Below are 21,542 nucleotides of genomic sequence, written 5' to 3'. Positions count from 1 at the left end.
AGAAGAAAACATGGAGGAAACACTCCAAGACATTGGTCTGGGCAAAGATTTCACAGATAAAACTGCAAAAGCACAGGCAACAGAAGCAAAAATAGATAAATGGGATCATATCACACTAACAAGCTTCTGCACAGCAAAGAAAACAACCAACAGAGTGAAGAGACAACCTGCAGAATGGGAGAATTTATTTCCAACAAGGGATTAATATCCAGAATATACAAGTAACTCAACAGCAAAAAAAAATAATAATAATAATTCAATTTTTAAAAATGGGCAAATGAGCTGAATAGACATTTCTTAAAAGAAGACATACAAATAGTCAACAGGTATATGAAAAACTGGCTCAACATCACTAATCATCAGGAAAATGCAAATCAAACCACAATGAGTTACCATCTCATCCCTGTTAGAATGGATATTATCAAAAAGGCAAAAAAATAACAAATGCTGGCAAGGATGTGGAGAAAGGGGAAATCTTATATACTGTTGGTGAAAATGTAAATTAGTATAGCCATTAAGGAAAACAGTATGGAGATTCCTCAGAAAACTAAAAATAGAACTACCATAGGATCCAGCAATCTCACGACTGGGTATATATCCAAAGGAAAAGAAATCACTATGTTGAACAAATATCTTCATTCCCATGTTCACTGCTGCATTATTCACAATAGCCAAGATATGGAATCAACCTAAGTGTCCATCAGCAGATGAATGGATAAAGCAAATGTGGTGCATATACAAAATGGAATACTACTCAGCTGTAAAAAAAAGTGAAATCCTGTGATTCAAGGCAACATGGATGAGTTTGGAGAACATTATGTTAAGTGAAGTAAGCCAGGCACAGAAAGAGAAATAACACATGTTCTCACTCACATGTGGAAGTGAAGAAAGTTGATCTCATAGAAGCAGAGAGTAGAACAATGGTCACCAGAGCCTGGGAAGGGGAGGGGAATAAGGAGGACAGGGAGACATTGATTAACAGATATGAAATTACAGCTAGATAAGATAAATCAGTTCTAGTGTTCTATAGCACTGTAGGGTGACAATAATTAACAACAATTTACTGTATATTTTCAAGTAGCCAGAAGAGAATTTTTAATGTTCCCAACACAAAGAAATGATAAATGTTTTAGGTAATGAATATGCTATTTACTCTAATTGGATCATTACACAGTGTATACATGTATCAAAATATCACATTGTATCCCATAAATGTGTACAACTATTACGTGCCAATTAAAAATAATAATAAAAGCAAAAAAAGGGGAAATATGTGATACATCCATACAATAGAATATTATTTGGCCACAAAAAGGAATGAAGCACTGACACATCCTACAACATGGATGAACCTTGAAGACATTATGCTGAAAGAAGCCAGACACAAAGGTCACTTATTATATAATTCCACATACAGTAGGCCCTCTGTATCCATCAGTTCCACACCCATGGATTCAAACAATCACATCAAATATATTTGGGGGGGGGGTGATGGTGAGTTGCATCTGTACAAACATTTACAGACCCCTTTCTTGTCGTTCCCTAAACAATATAACAACTATTTACATAGCATTGACATTGTATTGGGTATTATAAGTAATCTAGAGATGATTTAAAGTATACAGGAGGGGCTGGCCAATTAGTGCAGTTAGTTAGAGCAAGGTGTTATAACACCAAGGTCAAGGGCTCTATCCCCATACAGACAAGCTGCCAAAAAAAAAGCATACAGGAGGATGTTCAAAGATTATATGCAAATACTAATCCATTTTCTACAGGCACTTGAGCATCTGAGGATTTTGGTACCAATCCTTCACAGATACTGAGAAACGTATATATGAAATGTCCAGAACAGGCAAATCCATAGAGACAGAAAGCAGACTGGTGGTTGTTGGGCCTGGGGGAAGGGCAACAGGGAGTGACTACTGATGAAGACGGGGCTTCTTTCGGAGGTAATGAAAATGCTCTAAAGTTGACTGTGGTGATGATTGCACATATCTATGAATATACTAAAAGCTACCGAATTGCACACTGTAAACAGGTAAATTGTGTGGTATGTGAATCATATCTCAATAAAGCTATCATTTGGTCAGTAAAGAAGGACATGTGAAGACAGAGGCAGATTGTTTGTTTATTGGTGGCTGGCCAGTACAGGGATCCACACTGTTGACATTGGCGTTAACCAGCCAGCCCTATAGTTTTTGTTGGTATGTAGAGGCAGAGATTGGAGGGATGCTGCCAACAAGTGCCAAGAATCGCCAGCAACTGGCAGGGGCTGAAACAGGAAGAAGCAGGGTCTCCCTCAGAGCCTCCAGAAGGAACCAACCATTCCAACGCCTTGACTTTGGACTTCTGCCACAACAATTGTGAGAATAAATGTCCGCTGTTTTAAGCCAGATAAATAAATAAATAAAGCTGTCATTTTTTTAAAAAGTTTGCTTGCCATAAAATCATAATTTCAAAGTATGAGAAAAGAAAAATGTCCTTATCCAAAGTGGAAATACGTTGAAGACGAGAACGGGCAAAACAATGATAGTAAAAGAGAAATGTATGTGCTGTTTCTGCCAGACTCTTTGATCTTTGAAAAGGTGATAAGGAGTCCAGACAAGGATGAACTGACTATCTTTGGATTGTTCCACATGATGTGCAGGTTATAACAGACAGAAACTCATACTTTGAAAAAATGACTGGTTTTTTGAACTAAGACTGCATCAGAATTCAAAACATCACCAGAAAAGAGCAGTCAAGTTAAACAGGACTTTCTCAGTTTCTTTTCTAAAAGTTTAACTTATTTGTAATCCAACTTTGATGTCACAACTTCAAATTACCTCTGTGCTTTAAAACCATTCTTCCTGAGAAAGATTTAACTTACCTTAACATCCAATGTGCTTCCGAGTGTTCAAAATGATGGACATTGTGAACATGGATAGCAGCATATAATGAATTTACAGATGCAAAAACCTGATTGACAAATAGCTGGTCCAAAAACAAGCCTGCCGATATGACACAAATGGAAATTTTTGGAGAGCTGGAAACCAGCTCCTACAAGTCAAAAACTCTGTTGTTGCTGTTAAGTGAAATCCATGCTTAAAGGCTTTGGGTGAGACGATATTTAGCTTGATGTCATCACATTGGACTGACACCAAGAACCAGAGTAATGTGGGCTTGATAAGAGCAGAAAAGTAAGTAAAAATGATGTTATATTTTAACGCGTTCAAGCTGCAAAGTATTATTAGAAAAGAAAACTGCAAGAGTAAAAATACTGTATAATGAAACAAAAAGAAACATGTTATTTTTATTAAACACTATTTGGTTACTAAGGCTAATGCATTTATGTTCTCCTTTTACAAAGCCTAATATTTACATATCTTAAGAACACTCAACAATCTAGCCTACAAAATTTAAATATCCAATAATTTTAAAAGGAGTTCAAATAACTTGCTGTATCTGGGAACAGAATGAAACATAAAATATTGGTTTTTTCTCATATAGTAATTGTTTAATTAATCCCACTGTTAATTACTACTAACTGGCACTGTTACGTAGTCCTATTGTGGTTTTGTTCAAATAATAGCATTTATGCAACAGTACACTTAATACAGAATACTATATAATTTGAAATAAATACCAACTTTTCATTTTTTATGTCAAAGTAGTAACGTTGTGTGTATAATATTAATTATTATGTTATGGCTTCTGTCGAGTGAGCCTATGTCATAGGTCGGCTCTGTGACAATGCCAGTCCCAGACCTCCCCGGACCCCCGGGACCCGCGAACCCCACAAGGCCCCGCCCTCGCCGAGGCCCCGGCCCCCGAACGCCCTCACCTCCCTGACTGACTCCACCTCCGCAGTGTCCAGGCTCCGCCCCTCGTGACAGGCTGGTGCCGGCGTAGTCACGGAGGAGGCTCGCCTATTCCGGTTCGGGTTGTCATGGTGGCGCCCAGCCCACCCTTCCTGCCTCTTTTCCGGTCTCAGACCGGCGTGGCACCACGGTCAGGCAGCCCCAGGCCTTTCAGGCCCTCTGTATCATGGCGGCGCCCTGCTTCTCCTTCCGGCCACAGCCTGTCATGGTGACGCCCTGAATAGTCACTTCCGGAACCCGCCGGCTCTATTGCCCTGGCTCTTCCTAGTCCCCGCGGCCATGGCGGCGCTCTGGCTGCACCGGAAGTAAAGCCTCGGAAGTGAGGCGGGGCACCTGCCCGGAAGCGAACGCGGCGGTGGGAAAGATGGCGGCAGCGGCAGCGGTGGGCAACGCGGTGCCCTACGGGGCCCGGCTCGCTGGGCAGCCCAAGCCCGGGCCGCAGCCGCGTGCGCTCCTTGCCGCCGGGCCGGCTCTCATAGCGAGCGGCGACGAGCTGGTTGCCGCGGTGTGGCCGTACCGGCGGCTGGCGCTGCTACGGCGCCTCACAGTGCTGCCGTTCGCGGGGCTGCTGTACCCGGCCTGGCTGGGCGCCGCGGCCGCGGGCTGCTGGGGCTGGGGCAGCAGCTGGGCGCAGGTCCCCGAGGCCGCGCTGCTCGTGCTCGCCACCGTCTGCCTCGCGCACGCGCTGACCGTCCTCTCGGGGCATTGGTCCGTGCACGCGCACTGCGCGCTCACCTGCACCCCGGTAAGTGCGCGCGAACGAGCCCGACCCCTACTCCCGGCACTGTTGGGCCTCGCGGCCGGACCCAGCCGCAGCCTCCTTGTCTGCCCCCAGCTCGGGCCTCCCATCTGCTGGGCCTGGGTCCCCAGCGGTGTCGTCTACCCATTCATTAGCTCAGGCTTATTCCTGACCCCGCTGCTGACTTGGCTGTGCGACCCTGGCACAGGGTTACTTTCTCTGGAATTCCTCCCTGGTGTGGTCATCTAGACTCAGTAAGGTAATACGTACACACGACAGCGCAGGGCGCCGCATACGTCGCGGTTTGATAGGACTTGTTAATGCCAGCTCCCATACTTGCAGGTATTCTGTTTCCCTGGAAACGGTCCTGCCTTTTTTCTTGTCTGTTTTCAAAGTGGGAGGCTAGACCTATTGGGTGGGTTTCCGCCATCAGTAAAGCTTGGTCCAGAAACCAAATCCTGCTGTCCAGTGCTCAGCAGCCCTCTTATGCTAGGACTAGAACGAGCATGAAATGCAGTTTATGGCAGTGTTTAAAAAGAGCAGCAGCTATTTGTGAGCAAGCAACTTAACAGCTTGGAGTCTCTGTCTGTCTGCAAGGTGAGGGTGGTGATGGTGAAGACTGTTCCGGGTACAACAGCGAGGTGGTGCTTGTGATCCTCAGTCCAAAGTTCTGAATGAGTGAGTGCCACCACAGGAGGTGGTGACCATGAGCTGCCCTGGGTCGGTATTTAACATCTAGTGACTGTACCACTGCCCTCTGGGCCTGCCTCAGGTGACACCAGGAGGTTTGAAGCCATGGGCACTGAGGTCTGCCTCCAGCAAGCCTCCCCTCTGATCCCAGCTCTGTGTTTGCCTTTCCCTCTTCTCCAGGCTTCTGGAAGAGACAGAAACCCCTCTCTTTGGCTCCAAATGTGGATTGAATCCTCATTCTCTTCTTCTGAGAGAGTAAACCCATTCTCTCCTCCAATAAGACTTATTCCAGGGGAGGGGCTCAAACTTCTGGGCTTGGTGGCTTTGGTTAGTACAATGAAAGACCCCAGTGAGGGACAAAATAAGGGAGTGACACCCCCAAACTTCCAGCTGCCTTTTGACCTGTAGCTAAACAGTGTAGCTATTGACTTCTTCAGGGATGGAGAACTGGGAGGAGCTAAGCAGCAGTGGGGTTAGGAGAGAGATCTGGGTTTGCATCAGAGATCTAAGGCGGGGGTGCTTCTGCTCTCTGGGTTTCAGTTTCCATTTTCTGTAACGTGAGAACCGTAACACCTACCTGCCATTGTGGGAAGAAGCTGAGATGACATCTGCAAAGCACCTGCCTTGGGGCTGGCACTGCATAGCGCTTTGTGCTTTTCTTCCACGGTGTTATCAAGAGTTCATAGTTATGTATTTGTCATTATTTTCTGCCAGCTTTGGTGGCCCATGAACTTGCTGAGGGTGTCACTTTGTTTCTCAGGGTTACCACTATGCTCCCAACATCTCCCAATGCAGCGGTGGATAAATGCAGCTCCCAGGATTATTGAGGATTATCAGTGCCTCCATGTCTTAGATGCTGGGGAAACAGCAGAGAACCCACTGCCTTCCTGGCATTAGTGAGAGAGAGAACTTCTACTAGTGGAGTTTAGCTCAGCAGTTGATGCTGAAGAGAGATGGTGTCGGCATGAGGACGGGAACATTGCCAAGGGACTTTAGATGGGGCAGCCAGGGCAGGGCTGCTGAGAAGCTGATGTTTGAGCAAAGTACGGAAGGCAGCCAGGAATGTGAATGCATGCATGTTCTGGGCAGAGAAAACACCACATGCGAAGGCCCGTCTGAGGCATCAGCGAGACTTGTGTCACATCTTGAGGACACAGCAAGAATAGTGAGCAGGCTGAAGGGAGAGGGCAAAGCAGAGCAAGAGGTTAGGTAGGCTGTGACAAGGGCTTGGCTCATGTGAATTGAGGGCCTCCTGGGTGCCTGGTAGCGTTCTTCCTGTTTGAGTCCATGTTGCTGTCAGCAGAGCCAAGCCCTGGGCATTGGGTGCTGCCTGTGACCCCAGCTTTATGATGCAAGACCAGAGGCATAGCAAGTTGGTGTCCCTGTCCTAGTGACAGACTGAGGAGAGGCTGAGCCAGCTTGGTGGCATGCTCCAGAACATGCCCACAGAGCCACTGTGCCCCAAACCTCCCTGGTGGGGGCCATGGAACTGTGAGTAGCAAAGGGCTCAGTGACACTGCTTTGCCTCTGGCAGGAATACAGCCCCAGCAAAGCAACCTTCGTGAAGGTGGTGCCGACCCCCAACAATGGCTCCACTGAGCTCGTGGCCCTGCACCGCGATGAGGTAGGGGTTGCCTGTCAGGCCTCCAAGAAACGGGCTTGGGTGGGATTGATAGGTGCTGACACCCCCAAGTCAGAGGCCTCTGCCACAGGCACACCTTCACCCACAGGGCGAAGATGGGCTCGAGGTGCTGTCCTTTGAATTCCAGAAGATCAAGTATTCCTACGATGCCCTCGAGAAGAAGCAATTCCTGCCTGTGGCCTTTCCCGTGGGAAACGCCTTCTCATACTATCAGAGCACAAGAGGGTTCCAGGAAGATTCGGAGATCCGAGCCGCCGAAAAGAAATTTGGGAGCAACAAGTGAGTCCCTGACTCCCCTGTGGCTCCTTCACCATCCTGCCCACTCTTCTCCAGTCCTGGTGCCTGGGAAGTTAGGCAGAGGAATCTACCTTTTTAGCCACACATGCCAGGTGAATGGGACAGTGTCTGAGAAAGGTGCTCTAGTGTAGTCACCCCCAAACATACACTGATGGGAACCTCTGGAGGCCCGTGGCTGGGAGCCTGGCTGGTGGCCGGTCCTTGGCAACAGTTGGCTGTGGGGCCTTGCTTTGTCATGATTGCAGTCCCCTTCTCATTTCGAGTTCTTTCCTTTTCAGTCCTTGTGTTCTGCTTGCTTGTATCTCAGCTCTTAGGATATGCTAGTAATATTGATTTGATCAACATATCTCAATGTTGAACCCCCAAAATATGTATAATCAAGTTTGATTCAATAAAAATTAAAACAAAACAAAAGTGCTATAAACAGGATTTGGGTGAAAATAAGTCTTCATTTCCATGGATGAATACCCAAGAGTATAATTGGCTGGATTATATGGTAGTTCCACATTTTGTTTCTTGATAAACTGCCAAACTGTTTCTAGAGTGGCTGTATCATTTTACATCCCCACCAGAAATGTATGAATGACCTTCATTTGGTGTTCAGCATTCTTTTTTTTTTTGAAAAGATGACCGGTAAGGGGATCTTAACCCTTGACTTGGTGTTGTCAGCACCATGCTCATCCAGTGAGCTAACCGGCCATCCCTATAAGGGATCCGAACCCAGGGCCTTGGTGTTATCAGCACCGCACTCTCCCGAATTAGCCACGGGCCAGCCCTAGCTGTTCCTTCTTACTAGGTAGAATGGCACATGCTCTACGTGTGCTTTCTCCTTTAATCTTCGCCAAAACTGCAAATGCTGACACAGCTGTGAGGGGACAGAGCTGGGCCTCAACCCTGTTATTTGGCCTCAGAGCACCCGTCATGGCTGCAGAGACAATGTTCCTAGACCTGGAAATCCCCAGAACTCCTAGGAGATTCTTTACTGGTTTAATGGCTTTTCAGAAGAAGATTATAAATATGTTTACCACACTATCGATCTAATACAAAGGTTTATAAGAAAATTTGCCCATTTCCCCTACCCTGACGTCAGCCATGTTAATCACCCAAGGCGTTCCTTTTCTTGCACATGTGCCTAACAACATACAGGATGGGCGTTTTGTTGGCATGGGTTGTTTTTATAACAATGGGATCATTCTTTGGTTTCCTCTTCTCACATCTCAGGTCTGGGACATTTGTCCAGTTAAAGGGCAGAGCAAGTTCAGCCCTAGGTGACTTGGCTGGTCCCCTGGAGGACATGCCCGTGGGGCTTTTACTGAGGACTTTTTTTAGAAAATCCCAGCTCTAGTAGGGGTGGGGCTCAGGCTCCATCTTTTAGGCCAGTTCCTGGCTGCAGGGGCCTCCTCTGTGACTTGAGGGCTCCTGTCCCTCAGTCAGATGTCCCTTCTTCACTTGCTGTGTCACCTGACCAGACGACAGGGGTTCTCATCTCACATCCACTGCACAACTACCGGAAGAGCCTGTCTCATATTCAGAAGCGTCATCTGGGTTCTGCAGAACAGAGGGCTGTGGGTGGTTGATGTGTCTGCCCCGGCATGGCAGTGGTGAGGAGGAGCCACAGTGGAGGGGAGCATCCTGTCTGGAAGCTCTCCAGGGCTCCCGACACCACACGTGGCCCCTGGTTTCTTAAGGAGGCCTGCAGTGCCCCCGTGCGGAAGTGACAAGGGCAGGGCCTCTACACCCCATGGGAACAGGATGTGGGGTCTGGTCTCTTGCAGGGCCGAGATGGTGGTGCCCGACTTCTCAGAGCTCTTCAAGGAGAGAGCCACAGCACCCTTCTTTGTGTTTCAGGTAAAGCAGCAGCTCCAGCCTTTCTCCCTATCCCTTTATTTGGGGCTTTCCCTGCCAGAGCGAGCCTGTCTGCTACCTCCAAGCCCGAAAACCTCTCCCTGTCCTCATGGGTCAGAGCCCATGGGCAGAACAGCCCTCAGTGTGCCAGCCCGTTTCCCAGGAACAGGATGGGTGGGGCAGGGACAGACAGGCCGGTGTCCCACAGGTGTTCTGTGTGGGGCTCTGGTGCCTGGACGAGTACTGGTACTACAGCGTCTTCACCCTGTCCATGCTGGTGGCCTTTGAGGCCTCCCTGGTGCAGCAGCAGATGCGTAACATGTCGGAGATCCGGAAGATGGGCAACAAGCCCCACATAATCCAGGTGTGGCAGGCGGGAAGATGCGGGGGTGGGGGGACGGCACAGACGTGTCTGTACTGACACACACACACACACACACCCAGGTCTACCGCAGCCGCAAGTGGAGGCCCATCACCAGCGACGAGATTGTTCCCGGGGATATCGTCTCCATTGGTGAGGTCCAGTTCAGCTCCATCCCACTGGGAACTCCTGCCTCAGGGCCTCAGGCCAACCCTCCCACCCCTGCCCCATAGGTCGCTCCCCCCAGGAGAACCTGGTGCCATGCGACGTGCTGCTGCTGAGGGGCCGCTGCATTGTGGACGAGGCCATGCTCACAGGGGAATCAGTGCCACAAATGAAGGTGCTGGGGGTCTCCGGTTTGCTCAGGCGTGTCTCTCTCCTATCCCTCAAGGAGGAAGTGGGCCAGCAGAGGGCCAGGGGCTGGACCGGGGTCCTGCCCAGCCACAGATGGAGGAGGCAGGGCAGGCACTGGTCTGTGCCCTGGCAAGGGGTACTGGGTGGTGATGGGAGGAGGATATGAGAGAAGCCAAGCTCGTCCCGGGTACATCTGGGCACCCTGGGATGTTGGATCGAGAGGGGCCAAGAGAAACCAGGAGGGGTGAGTCGTGGGAGGGGCCAGGTGTTGGGTCAGACAGAGTTGGTGCAGTGCAGGTGGAGAGAAAACAGGGTGGGGTCCCAGGAGGGTCAGGCTGGCTCATCCCAGCCCCAGGCTCCAGCTCTCCAGAGGCTCAGCCGAGGAGACAGAGGTGGGCCCAGCCCTCCAGATTCACCATCTTACTCCCTAGGAACCAATTGAAGACCTCAGCCCAGACCGGGTGCTGGACCTCCAGGCTGACTCCCGGCTCCACGTCATCTTCGGGGGCACCAAGGTGGTGCAGCACATCCCCCCCCAGAAGGCCACCACAGGCCTGAAGCGTAGGTGCCTCACAGGTGTTTGGGGGCTATCCTCGTTCCCACCCTTCCCCCCACACCTGCTTGATCACAAGGGAGTTGGGATGAGGGGACACCACTGACGGTGGCTGTGCTTGTCTCCCAGCGGTCGACAATGGGTGCGTGGCCTATGTCCTGCGGACCGGATTCAACACATCCCAGGTGTGGGGCCTTGCCTGGGTCTGGGCAGGGTGGGCCCTGGGATGGGTGGTGGACACTTGAGATGACCCTTTCAGACCCCAGAACGTCCACCCCACAGGCTCACCGTGGCAGCAAGTGCCTGGGCCCAGGTGCAGAGGTGAGCCAAGATCAGGCCTGCTGTCCCAGCCTGAGGTTCTGGCGGGAGCCCAGACAGCAGACAGGATGTGACCATCTGTTTGGGGTGGGGCAGTGAACAGAGTTGTTCCAGTAAACTCTTTGTTAAAGCAGTGTGAGAACTCTGCCTGGTAGGAGTGACATCCAGACTTCCTTCCAGAAAACTTTTCTCCCATCCCGGCCCTTCCTTGCTGCCCACCCCCTGGTCTCTGCTGCTGGAGAAAAGCCTTGGTGCTTTCAGGCCAGGGAGGCCACTATCCCCCCACATTCCCCAGGAAAGACCACTCTCCCCTCATCCCTCCAGGGCAAGCTGCTGCGCACAATCCTTTTTGGGGTCAAGAGGGTGACTGCAAACAACCTGGAGACCTTCATCTTCATCCTCTTCCTCCTGGTCTTTGCCATCGCGGCAGCCGCCTATGTGTGGATCGAAGGTAAGCACTACGGCCTCCCTGGCCCTTCTCTGAGGCCCCGCCCTGCAGTCCCCAGGCTGGCAGGTCCTGTCTCCACAGGCACCAAGGACCCTAGTCGGAACCGCTACAAACTGTTTCTGGAGTGCACCCTGATCCTCACCTCCGTCGTGCCCCCCGAGCTACCCATCGAGCTGTCCTTGGCTGTCAACACCTCCCTCATCGCCCTGGCCAAACTCTGTGAGTGTCTTGAACGGGGCCAGGGAGCTGACAGGCTGTGGCCTGGAGGGACCCCTAACCCTGGCTCCCACCCCTTCCCCCCCCAGACATGTACTGCACAGAGCCCTTTCGGATCCCCTTTGCTGGCAAAGTTGAGGTGTGCTGCTTTGACAAGACAGGGACCTTGACCAGTGACAGTCTGGTGGTGCGTGGCGTGGCTGGGCTGAGGTGAGTGCCAGAAGCCCTGGCCTGAGGGGGCACCTAGCAGAGGGGTTTCTGAGAGGGTGAGGGACAGGGCCTCTCAGGAAGGGTCTGTCAGAGGCCCTGCCTCAGAGGTCCTCGGTGTAAGCAACGACATAGGGCTTGGCTTGGGCTCAGAGCGGCCAGCCTGGCCTCCTTGGCCTCCTTCCCATACCAGCCATGTAACCCTATGCATGATGTCTGACTTTGGGGAGCATCTGTGAGGCAGGTGTGGGTTTGATGAGGACCCAGCTGACGCCCCTGTGGCCCCCTCAATGACTGACAAAGAACAAGTGCTCCAAGGGGACCCATCCCTCATTGCTCTGACTGGCAGTTCCTGGGGGTCCCTCTGGTGGAGGTGCAGCTCTGCCTGGCCCCCCCGTACTGTAACCAGCTGTTTTCTACTCTTGCAGGGATGGGAAGGAGGTGACCCCCGTGTCCAACATCCCCATAGAAACACACCGGGCCTTGGCCTCATGCCATTCCCTCATGCAGCTGGACGATGGCACTCTGGTGGGTGACCCCCTCGAGAAGGCCATGCTGACAGCTGTGGACTGGACACTGACCAAAGGTGAGCAGCATGGGCCTCAGGCCCAGCACAGGTGAGCCACCTGCTCTCACAGCCCCAGGCAGGCAGGCCCAGGACCCTTCTGTCCCCCCAGACACATGGGCGCAGGCTCACCTCAGACCCGGTACAGGAAGTGTCTTTGGGTATCCCCCTGGGTTGGAATCCACCCTGTCCTGACTGAAGCCACAATGCCAGGGTCCTCCGAGACTGGGTCTCCCAGCTCTGACCCTTGTGGAGCCCAGAACCCCCAAGCAGGCCCTGGGGGATGTGGGGGGGGCGGGGGCAGGGGCAGAGGCTGGGGCTTGGCTGCCTCTTTGGAGCGAAGCCCCTCAGGACTCGTACTTATTTGTTTCCAGATGAGAAAGTATTCCCCCGAAGTATTAAAACTCAGGGGCTGAAAATTCACCAGCGCTTTCATTTTGCCAGTGCCCTGAAGCGAATGTCCGTGCTTGCCTCCTATGAGAAGCTGGGCTCCACTGACCTCTGCTACATCGCGACTGTGAAGGGGGCCCCCGAAACCCTGCACTCCATGGTGAGCCAGTCCTGGCCTGGGACAGGGGTAGGGGGCGCAGGGCAGCCGGTGACATCCCCCTGCGTTCTCTGCAGTTTGTTCAGTGCCCACCTAACTACCACCACATCCACACCGAGATTTCCCGGGAAGGGGCCCGTGTCTTGGCACTGGGGTACAAGGAACTGGGGCACCTCACCCACCAGCAGGTAAGGCCCGGCTCCTGCATGCCCAGCCCATTGGCACCTCCCTCGTGTCACCTCCTGTTTCCTGTAGTGCCACACTGAGTGGGTGTGATTTTGTCCTCCCCACCCCAACCCAGCTTCTAACCCTTGGAGTTCCCATGCAGCACTTGGTCCTCAGTCCCCCACCATGGGGCCACCTCATGCAGAGCACACCTGGGCCTCATCTCCTGTCCCCACCCTGGTATGTCCTGCTCAACCCCTCAGGAATTCCCCTATCTACAGCCCCAGCCTCCCTCCTGCCCTGCCCGACCACCTGGTCACCTTGGCAGCATGTTCAGCACTCTCACCCCACGTCTGGTCTTCCACAAATCCTGTCCTCCTGCCTCTGCTGTATCAGCCCTTTCCAGGCTTCCACCTTGGCGCTCCTTCAGTCTGCTTGCACCCGGCAGCTATGAAGTCCTTCTAGAACTTCTGTCAGGTCACAGTGCTATGCACAGAGCCCATGTCTGGGCCAAGGCTCAGAGCCAGCACGTTCAGCCTCATGACCCCTGCCTCACCTGTGCCTGACCCCCCTCCTCCCTAGTGGCACAGGTCCTCACCCCCTTCAGAGTTGCCATCCCTGAGACCTTCCATCCCCCATGCTGTTTGCCCCACCTTTGTCTTGTGATACTTGGCACTCTGGTTTCTATGACTTTCTTTATCACACATCTCCCCTTGTGGAACATGAACTCCCTGCAGGCAGGGTTTTCGCCCTGTCCCTGGTGTGTGGGGGAGAGTAAGTAAGGGTTATTGGCTAAACATAGGAGGGTTCCAACTTTATTGGGCCCAGGGGGCTTTGTGACGTGCCCATATGCACAGCCAAGAGGTAGGGGTATGATCGGGGGGCCCAGACTACCCAACTACTGCCGAACCCCATCCTCAAGGCTCTCCCCTTCTCACCCTGGTGTGTCCCTCATGTTGCAAGACCCCCACACCTAGCACCGTCACATGAAGCTGTGTTTGCTGACAACCACAAGAGGGATCTGTCATCCACCTGGCTCCTAGCACGTGGTCAGAGCTTCAGAAATGCAGAGGGAGGGACAGATAGTGAAGGCACCCCATGTCTGTCCACAGGCCCGGGAGGTCAAGCGGGAGGCCCTGGAGTGCAACCTCAAGTTTGTCGGCTTCATAGTGGTCTCCTGCCCGCTCAAGGCCGACTCCAAAGCTGTAATCCGGGAGATCCAGAACGCATCCCACCGGGTATGGGGCGGGGTTCAGCTCCATCCTACAGATCAGAAGTTGAAGCAGAGGCAGGGAGGTGACATCAGAGGACAGCTCCAGCCCCGCACGGGGGCAAGCAGTGGGGGCGGCTGCCAGGTCTCACAGCAGAGACTGTGGATTCTGGTCAAGTGCAGTCATAGCTCAGGTGCTCACACTGCCTCTGGGCCAAGGACACTGTAATCCACCTGTGCCAGCCCTTCTCGTGATATTTCCGCAGACCCTCTGGCATCCCTGGGAGGCAGGGGCTGTTCTCCCCTCTATCCTGATCTATCCCCTCCTAGAAATGGGGAAGCTGAGGCTGGCGGATCAAGGGACGTGGAGGCAGCAGCTGTTTGTTTGGGTGGTATTTGTCCATTTCTGGTGGTTTGTTTTCTGTTTTGGAACTCAGGATACATTTTGGGGTGTGGGGTATGAATGAGAAGTCTCAAAGGGCGGTGACACTGGGCAAATGGGAGACGTGATTAGTCCATACCAAGCCCTCGGAGGTCATGGCTCCATCCTCCTTCCCATTGCTGAACATTCACCCCATAGGCAGCTACCAAGTCAAGAGGGTCCACACCAGGGGCTGGTTCTTAATTTGTATTGCAAGTATAAACTATGGGTGTTCTCAGAAGGATACCTGAGCATGTGTTATTTGCATAGAACACCCTGGGTGACCCCTAGAAACCCATTCGGGATCTCCATTAGGGGCCAGGACACCCCACCATGACCCTCCTTAGAAGAAGACTTGGTAACCAGGCCTCTGGCTGGAGTTCTGTCCCACCCTGCTGAGCCTCCCCACACCCCTTTCCCCAAGGTGGTCATGATCACAGGAGACAACCCTCTCACCGCCTGCCATGTGGCCCAGGAGCTGCACTTCATTGAAAAGGCCCACACGCTGATCCTGCAGCCTCCCTTGGAGAAAGGTGAGGCCCCCATCAGCCAGCGATGGCACAGTGTGATGATGGCACCGTTTGCCGAGTGCTCAGTGTGGCCAGAGCCTGGGCGGGGGGCTTAGTGTCAGCTGCTGAGTCCCTCCACCCCATCCTGCCCCAGTCAGGGCAGCTTGCCTTCGCCACACCATGGAGGAGGAAACTGACTGAGTCAGTTGTTGGGGTTCCTGTTCTGTACACAAGGAAACAGAGCCTCAGAAGTAAACCCTACCGCCCGGGTCACTGGGCGTCACTGGGGCTGAGGATCTGAATCCAGGCAGTCTGATTCCAGAGCTTGTGGTCCCTAACCTCTGCCTAGTGACCACATTGAGCAGTGCCCTGGAGTCAGACCAACAGATGGGAACAGCCCTACCACCTCCTGGGTAGGGGTGTGGGATCTGTCAGATGCCTGCCCCAGGGCTGGGAGGAAGGCCCCAGCAGGGCATTCAACGCAGGGCCTAGGTAGGGAGCAACAAACGGTCCTGAGAGGAGCCACGTGGAGTGAGGGCATCACAGGGCTGCAGGCAGCAAATGTCCATAGGGCCAGGTGGTGGGGGGAGGTGCTACTTCCGGAACATCTCAGAGGACTTGGTTCCCACCCTCCATCTGTGCTGTTGGACCTAGCTTGCCCTATCCATCCCAGCCCCAGGTGTTGGGCTCCTCCAGGGCCTGGGGATTGTGGGCAGGAGGCCCAGAGCAGACAATCAGGACCTGTTGGTTGACAAGCAAAGGTGCTCTAACAAAACAGCCCCAACAAAAGCCAGGTGGAGATTGGTTTCCTGTCCACTTGAGACAATCCAGGGTGATCGGTCCAGTCCAAGGAAGGCTGGTGGGCTGCCCTGGCCATCCTCAGCAGCCAGTGTTTGAACCTGGGCCGGCCAGTGAGAGAGGAAGTGGAGAAAGAGGAAGAGGATGACTCAGGAGCACGATCAGAGTGGGGAAAGTGTGATTGGAGGCGGGCCGTGGGGGCAAGGACTCAATGGTGAGGGGCTGTGTCGGGGGGCCTTGCACAGGGTGGGGAGGGGTAGCCTGGCTTCTGAGGTCAGGTTTCCTGAGTTCAGTCTGGCCCCCTCACATGATCTCAGGCCCTGGGTTCTCACCTCCCCTGGCTCAGGCTGGGCACCCAGTGGGGCTACAGTAACAGCCAGGGGGGTCTGGGGGCTCAGGTTGATGTAGGTGGGGCGTTGCCTGGGCTGGGGCAGAAGGGATCACAGGTGGGGGCTGGTTCCAGGGTAGAGGCTGGCTAGCCCCCAAGTGAGGGGGTTCTAAGCCTGTGTGGCTCCCACCACTGACCTGGGTGCCGGCCCTGCAGGCCAGCCATGTGAGTGGCGCTCCATCGACGGCAGCATCGTGCTGCCCCTGACCAGGGGCTCCCCAAAGGCACTGGCACTGGAGCACGCCCTGTGCCTCACAGGTGATGGCCTGGCCCATCTGCAGGCCACCGACCCCCAGCAGCTGCTCCACCTCATCCCCCATGTACAGGTGTTCGCCCGTGTAGCCCCTAAACAGAAGGTTCGTGCAGGGCACTGGGGGGCGTGACGGGCCCTGAGGGCTGGCCCACAGACCCCCGCTCAGCCTGTCTCCACCACACAGGAGTTTGTCATCACCAGCCTGAAGGAGCTGGGCTACGTGACTCTCATGTGCGGGGACGGCACCAACGATGTGGGTGCCCTGAAGCACGCTGACGTGGGTGAGCCTGGGGGCTGCTGCTTCCTTCACAGGCCTGGTGTTAGGGACTTGTCACTGAGCAAGAAAGACAGACCCAGGCCTCACCCCACAGAGGCAGTTGCAGGGACATTAATTCCTGTGATGAAGTGGTGCGGGAGACATGAGGGGGCCAGCGGTATCCGGGATTTGAGGGGCTGTGAGAGCAGGAAAGGATGTGACTGAGGAACAGAAGGCAGAGGCCACAAGCAGGGAGGGATGGGACACATGGGGAAAGCAACTCAAGAAGCCAGGAGTGAGTTGACTGCCAAAGGACACAGAGGGGCTGGCCAGTTAGGTCATTTGGTTAGAGCGCAGCCTTAGAACACTAACATCGCAGGTACAGATCCCTGGACTGGCCAGCTGCCCAGAAAAGACATGTTAAGTTGAATTTTAGAGATCAACCTAATGTAGTTTCGTGCTTTTCTGCTGTTTAAATACTTCATCTACTAAGGCATTTATCAAGTATTGTTTACCTCCTAGAATTATGCTCTTTGGCAACAAATTTCTTTAGAAACTAGTTAAGTTTTGACACATGTGGTGTCATGGGGTTTTCATTAGATTTGTTGTGGGTTGTTCTCAAGTAGTTTGTAGAAGGTAAAACAGATTCTCTTGGGTCTCCTTGGGGCAGTCACGGGAAACGGGGAGGTGGGGATTGTTTTAGATGAGGATGAGCTGCGATGCATAGGGCACAGAGGCTCCAGGCTGCATGTGCTCTTCGTGGAGCCTGGGGCCAGAGGCTCCTCCGCCCCTGACACCTCCCACCCCCAGGTGTGGCACTCCTGGCCAACGCTCCCGAGCGAGTGGTCGAGCGGCGAAGGCGGCCCCGGGACAACCCAATCCTGAGCAACAGTGGCATTAGGGCCACCTCGAGGATGACCAGGCAGAAGTCAGGGCTCCTGCCCCCTGAGGAGCAGCCAGCCTCCCAGAAGGTGAGTCTCAGGAGGGGAGGTGCCAGGCCCCTCCTGGCTAGGGCTGACCCCTAACGCCTGCCCCCGCAGGACCGCCTGAGCCAGGTACTGCGGGACCTCGAAGATGAGAGCACGCCCATCGTGAAGCTCGGGGACGCCAGCATCGCAGCGCCCTTCACTTCCAAGCTTGGGCAGGACTCTGTGCCCCTTAGAGAGATTCTGGAAAGCTTGGCAGCACCCCAGCACCCACCCACACCTGCCTCCCCCACCCTGCAGTCTGCCACGTGATCAAGCAGGGCCGCTGCACACTGGTGACCACACTGCAGATGTTTAAGATCCTGGCGCTCAATGCCCTCATCCTGGCCTACAGCCAGAGCGTCCTCTACCTGGAGGGTGTCAAGTTCAGCGACTTCCAGGCCACCCTGCAGGGGCTGCTGCTGGCTGGCTGCTTCCTCTTCATCTCCCGTTCCAAGGTGAGCCCCAGAAGCTCTGGGAGACCAGGGGCATGTGGACCAGCCAGGGAGGCTGTTCCAGGTGCTGCCATCTGTCATCTGTGTTGTCCTCACAACAGCCCCTGGAGTGGGAACTGTCATCTCCCTGTTATAGATGGGGCTCCAGGGCCCGGAGATGGGGGCCTTATGGGATGGTACTGGACATACCAGCAGGGCAACTGCAGGCTGAGGCTCTCAGAAACCTGAGTGGCACAGCTTGGGGCCCTGCACTGGTCATGGGCTGGGGTCTCAGGATAGCCACACAGAGCCCACAGGCTAGGAGGGGACAGGCGAGGAAACAATGATCAAGAGCACACGGTATAAAGTGCCGTGAAAAGACAGTGGGTCCAGGCTGCACGGGACAGCCCTGTGGACAGCCAGGGAGGCCCCTGCCGTGCTGATATGCAGGCTGACACCTAAAGAGTGAGGTAGCAGCAGCTGGAGCTGAGGACAGAGGCTGCAGACAGGCAGGGGCTGACGGGGGCCCCAGTGGCCGGATGGGCTGGGAGCTCAGCTGGGCCAGACCATGTGTGCTCTGTGGACCCTTGGGAGGGCTTTGGGTTTCTTCTGGTGCGGCGCGAACAGGGAGGGCAGGATCTACCTCATGATTTTAAGACCCTGTGGCTGATGTGGGAGTGTGGATGTGGGGCCCAGGCTGGAGGTGAAGAGTGAGCAGGACTCCAGGGACTGCTGCTGACCCGTGACCCAGGGTTTGGTGGCCACTCACCGCTCACTCTGAGTGGCCTCCCAGCAGATGGGGAGGAGGGGGGTTGTTGCCTGCTGAGTGGTCAGGGTGGCCTTAGAGCAAGATAAGCCCTGACCCCACCCCCTATCCCGCTCTCGCTGCAGCCCCTCAAGACCCTCTCCCGAGAGCGGCCCCTGCCCAACATCTTCAACCTGTACACAGTCCTCACGGTGATGCTCCAGTTCTTTGTGCACTTCCTGAGCCTCGTCTACCTGTACAGTGAAGCCCAGGCCCGGAGCCCTGAGAAGTGAGTGTGGGCCCCTTCCCTGCAGTCGGGAGTAGCAGGAGGACGTGTGTGCAGACCTTGTCAGGAGACCCTTGGGTTGTCTGGGGTGACTGGGGAGGGACATGAGGCCAGGCTGGTGGGGTCAGCCAAGGCAGCGGGGAGCCGTGGAGGGTGTATGAGCAGAAGAGGGGGCCCCAACCTGACCCCACACATCCCTGAAGGCAGGAGCAGTTTGTGGACCTGTACAAGGAGTTTGAGCCGAGCCTAGTCAACAGCACCGTGTACATCATGGCCATGGCCATGCAGATGGCCACCTTCGCCATCAACTATAAGGTGAGGCTTTGCTCCTGCCCTGAGTATGCCCCACTGCCCACCCCAGTCCCAACCATATGCGGCTGGCTGGCCCTCCATCCCACAGGGGCCTCCCTTCATGGAGAGCTTGCCCGAGAACAAGCCACTGGTGTGGAGCCTGGCAGTGTCACTCCTGGCCATCATCGGCCTGCTCCTTGGCTCCTCGCCTGACTTCAACAGCCAGTTTGGCCTCGTGGACATCCCCTTGGAGGTGAGCAGCCCTGTGGAGGTGACCCTGGGGCTCAGTTTGGGCATGGCTACAGGTCTTGGGCTCCAGGTGCCTGGCTCACCAGCCTTCCCTGCCCTGACAGTTCAAGCTGATCATCGCCCAGGTCCTGGTCCTGGACTTCTGCCTGGCGCTCCTGGCCGACCGCATCCTACAGTTCTTGTTGGGGACCCCAAAGCTGAAAGTGCCTTCCTGAGATGGCGGTGCTGGCACCCACTGCCCACCCTGGCTGCCGCCGGACGGGAACCCTGCCAGGGCCCCGGGAGGGAACACTTCCCCACACAGTGAGGCTGCCCGGCCTTGCCCTTGGAAGACTGAGCTGGGATCCCCACGGCCATCCACTGGCCTGGCTAGCAGAACCAGCCCTGGACCAGCACCTTTGGTAAATAAAGCAGCATCCAAGATTTTAAGAAGCACTGCCTCCACCTCTGTCTGCCACACAGGGTTTGCTGGGGGATCGGGGGATCAGGTCACTGAGGAAGGTCCCAGTACCCTCCCCGCAGGTCATGTGAGGTTGTTAATGACACCCTCTGCAGCACATTCGGTACTTGGATGGGCCAAGCTCCCAGCCTGGGGAACTCAGTGCATATTTTCTAGTTTAAAGAGCACTCCAGTATCGCTGGGGTCTCAGTTTCACATTTTAACATCTCAGGCGCTGGGAAGAGCCTTAGGATTGATACTTTTCCCTTTTCTGTGATACCCAAAATAAGAGCATGCCTTCCTCTTGGTGGTGTCTTAGATGTGAGGAATATGGTCCTTGTCATTACAAATACCAACTCGGCTCACATTCCTTGGGGTCCAATGCTGAGGTCCCATTTTCAGTCACAGGCAACATACATAAGGGGCTGTCTCTGGCTGGGGTCTCACAGCTGGCATGTGACCCAGAAGCCTGGCTTGGTCCTTGTACTGAGTGTCCTTCCTTTCAAAGGACTCTCTTACTGTAACTCAAGAATTACAGGGTAGGAAGCATGAGAGCTGAGAGTCACAGCAGGTGGACATTTCTTGCCTCCCCAACAGCTAAAACTTTAAGGAAACAAAGATAAATATAATTTAACGTCTTTATTTTCAGCCAAAAATTCCACTGAGTGCAGGGTATAGGTGTGTTTTTATACCTTTGACAAGCTGCTTATGGCAACCTGGTGGGGCCAGAGCTGCTGGACAAACCTCCCCCTTCCAGCCCCATGGCCAAAGGGGCCTTGGCACCCTTCTCCCCACACCCCTTCAGCCTCCACAGTCCACCACTGTCCAGCTTCTCTGTCTAGCAGTGTGGCTGGTAGCCTGAGGGGGCCCCTGGGAGCAGAAGCCAGGTGGAGGCTGGGGGAGGGGGCCCAGATGCGCAGCGGGTGCCTGTCAGCATCACTCAGACTGGGTTTCAAGAGGGGGAGGTGTGCCAGACTCCACCCGGCAGAGGGGTCGCTGTGGTCACGTGGAATGTTGGGGAAGTACTGAATCCCTGAGACAGTGGCAAGCAGTCTCTGTGCTCCCCGTGCCTGAAAGGGGAGCTCTCTGGCCGCGCCCTAATCGAGGCGAAAAACCTGATCCAACTTTGAGGATCACTGGGGGTCCCCGGGCCAGGGTTCTCCATCTCCAGAGCACTAGGGGACTTCAGATCACACCGGAATCAGGCAGAGCAGGCCTCCACCGGGGGGCGCCATGGCCCCAGTTAGGCCAAGTTGTGTCCTGGGCGGGCGGTCACTAGATTGTAGGATATGGAAGGTTCTGGGACAGACTCCCTCGGGTCCAAAGGACTCTGTGGGGTCGGTCACTGGGGCAGAGGAGTGCTGGGGCTCCACGGGATTTGAGGCGGCCCGCAGATCTGGGAAGGAAACCCTGCGCTGGAGGGAGTCCCGGGATGCCCAGGTAGGGGACAGTGCTCAGGAGCGTCCGGCCTGAGTCTCAGGCGGCTCCGGC

At 54.3% G+C, this 21,542-nt stretch overlaps 1 protein-coding gene across 1 annotated transcript; it reads left to right on the top strand.

The window, feature by feature from the left end:
- The first annotated feature begins 4,224 nt into the window (after positions 1–4,224).
- ATP13A1 (ATPase type 13A1) lies at positions 4,225–20,044 on the top strand. Its single transcript, XM_008569747.1, has 26 exons — positions 4,225–4,605; positions 6,824–6,913; positions 7,020–7,210; positions 9,004–9,076; positions 9,282–9,437; positions 9,518–9,587; positions 9,668–9,774; positions 10,220–10,349; positions 10,471–10,526; positions 10,984–11,110; positions 11,189–11,326; positions 11,413–11,533; positions 11,959–12,116; positions 12,470–12,645; positions 12,720–12,830; positions 13,920–14,045; positions 14,863–14,971; positions 16,290–16,489; positions 16,571–16,667; positions 17,453–17,613; positions 17,683–17,791; positions 17,863–18,065; positions 18,933–19,075; positions 19,276–19,387; positions 19,473–19,616; positions 19,717–20,044. The coding sequence occupies exons 1-26, from the start codon at positions 4,225–4,227 to the stop codon at positions 19,825–19,827; spliced, it is 3,600 nt and encodes a 1,199-aa protein (XP_008567969.1). The 3' UTR covers positions 19,828–20,044.
- Positions 20,045–21,542: the final 1,498 nt, after the last annotated feature.

This window comes from Galeopterus variegatus, unplaced genomic scaffold (genome assembly GCF_000696425.1).
Source record: "Galeopterus variegatus unplaced genomic scaffold, G_variegatus-3.0.2 Scaffold526, whole genome shotgun sequence".
In the NCBI taxonomy this organism is placed as follows: domain Eukaryota; kingdom Metazoa; phylum Chordata; class Mammalia; order Dermoptera; family Cynocephalidae; genus Galeopterus; species Galeopterus variegatus.
This window is presented reverse-complemented; position numbering and strand designations above follow the sequence as displayed.

Excerpts from the sequence above, each read along its gene's own strand:
- ATP13A1 (XM_008569747.1), top strand. The coding sequence starts at position 4,225 with ATGGCGGCAGCGGCAGCGGTGGGCAACGCGGTGCCCTACGGGGCCCGG. Across the intron at positions 11,534-11,958 it reads CGTGGCGTGGCTGGGCTGAG|GGATGGGAAGGAGGTGACCC; the intron begins GTGAGTGCCAGA and ends CTACTCTTGCAG. Across the intron at positions 17,614-17,682 it reads AGCAGCCAGCCTCCCAGAAG|GACCGCCTGAGCCAGGTACT; the intron begins GTGAGTCTCAGG and ends CTGCCCCCGCAG.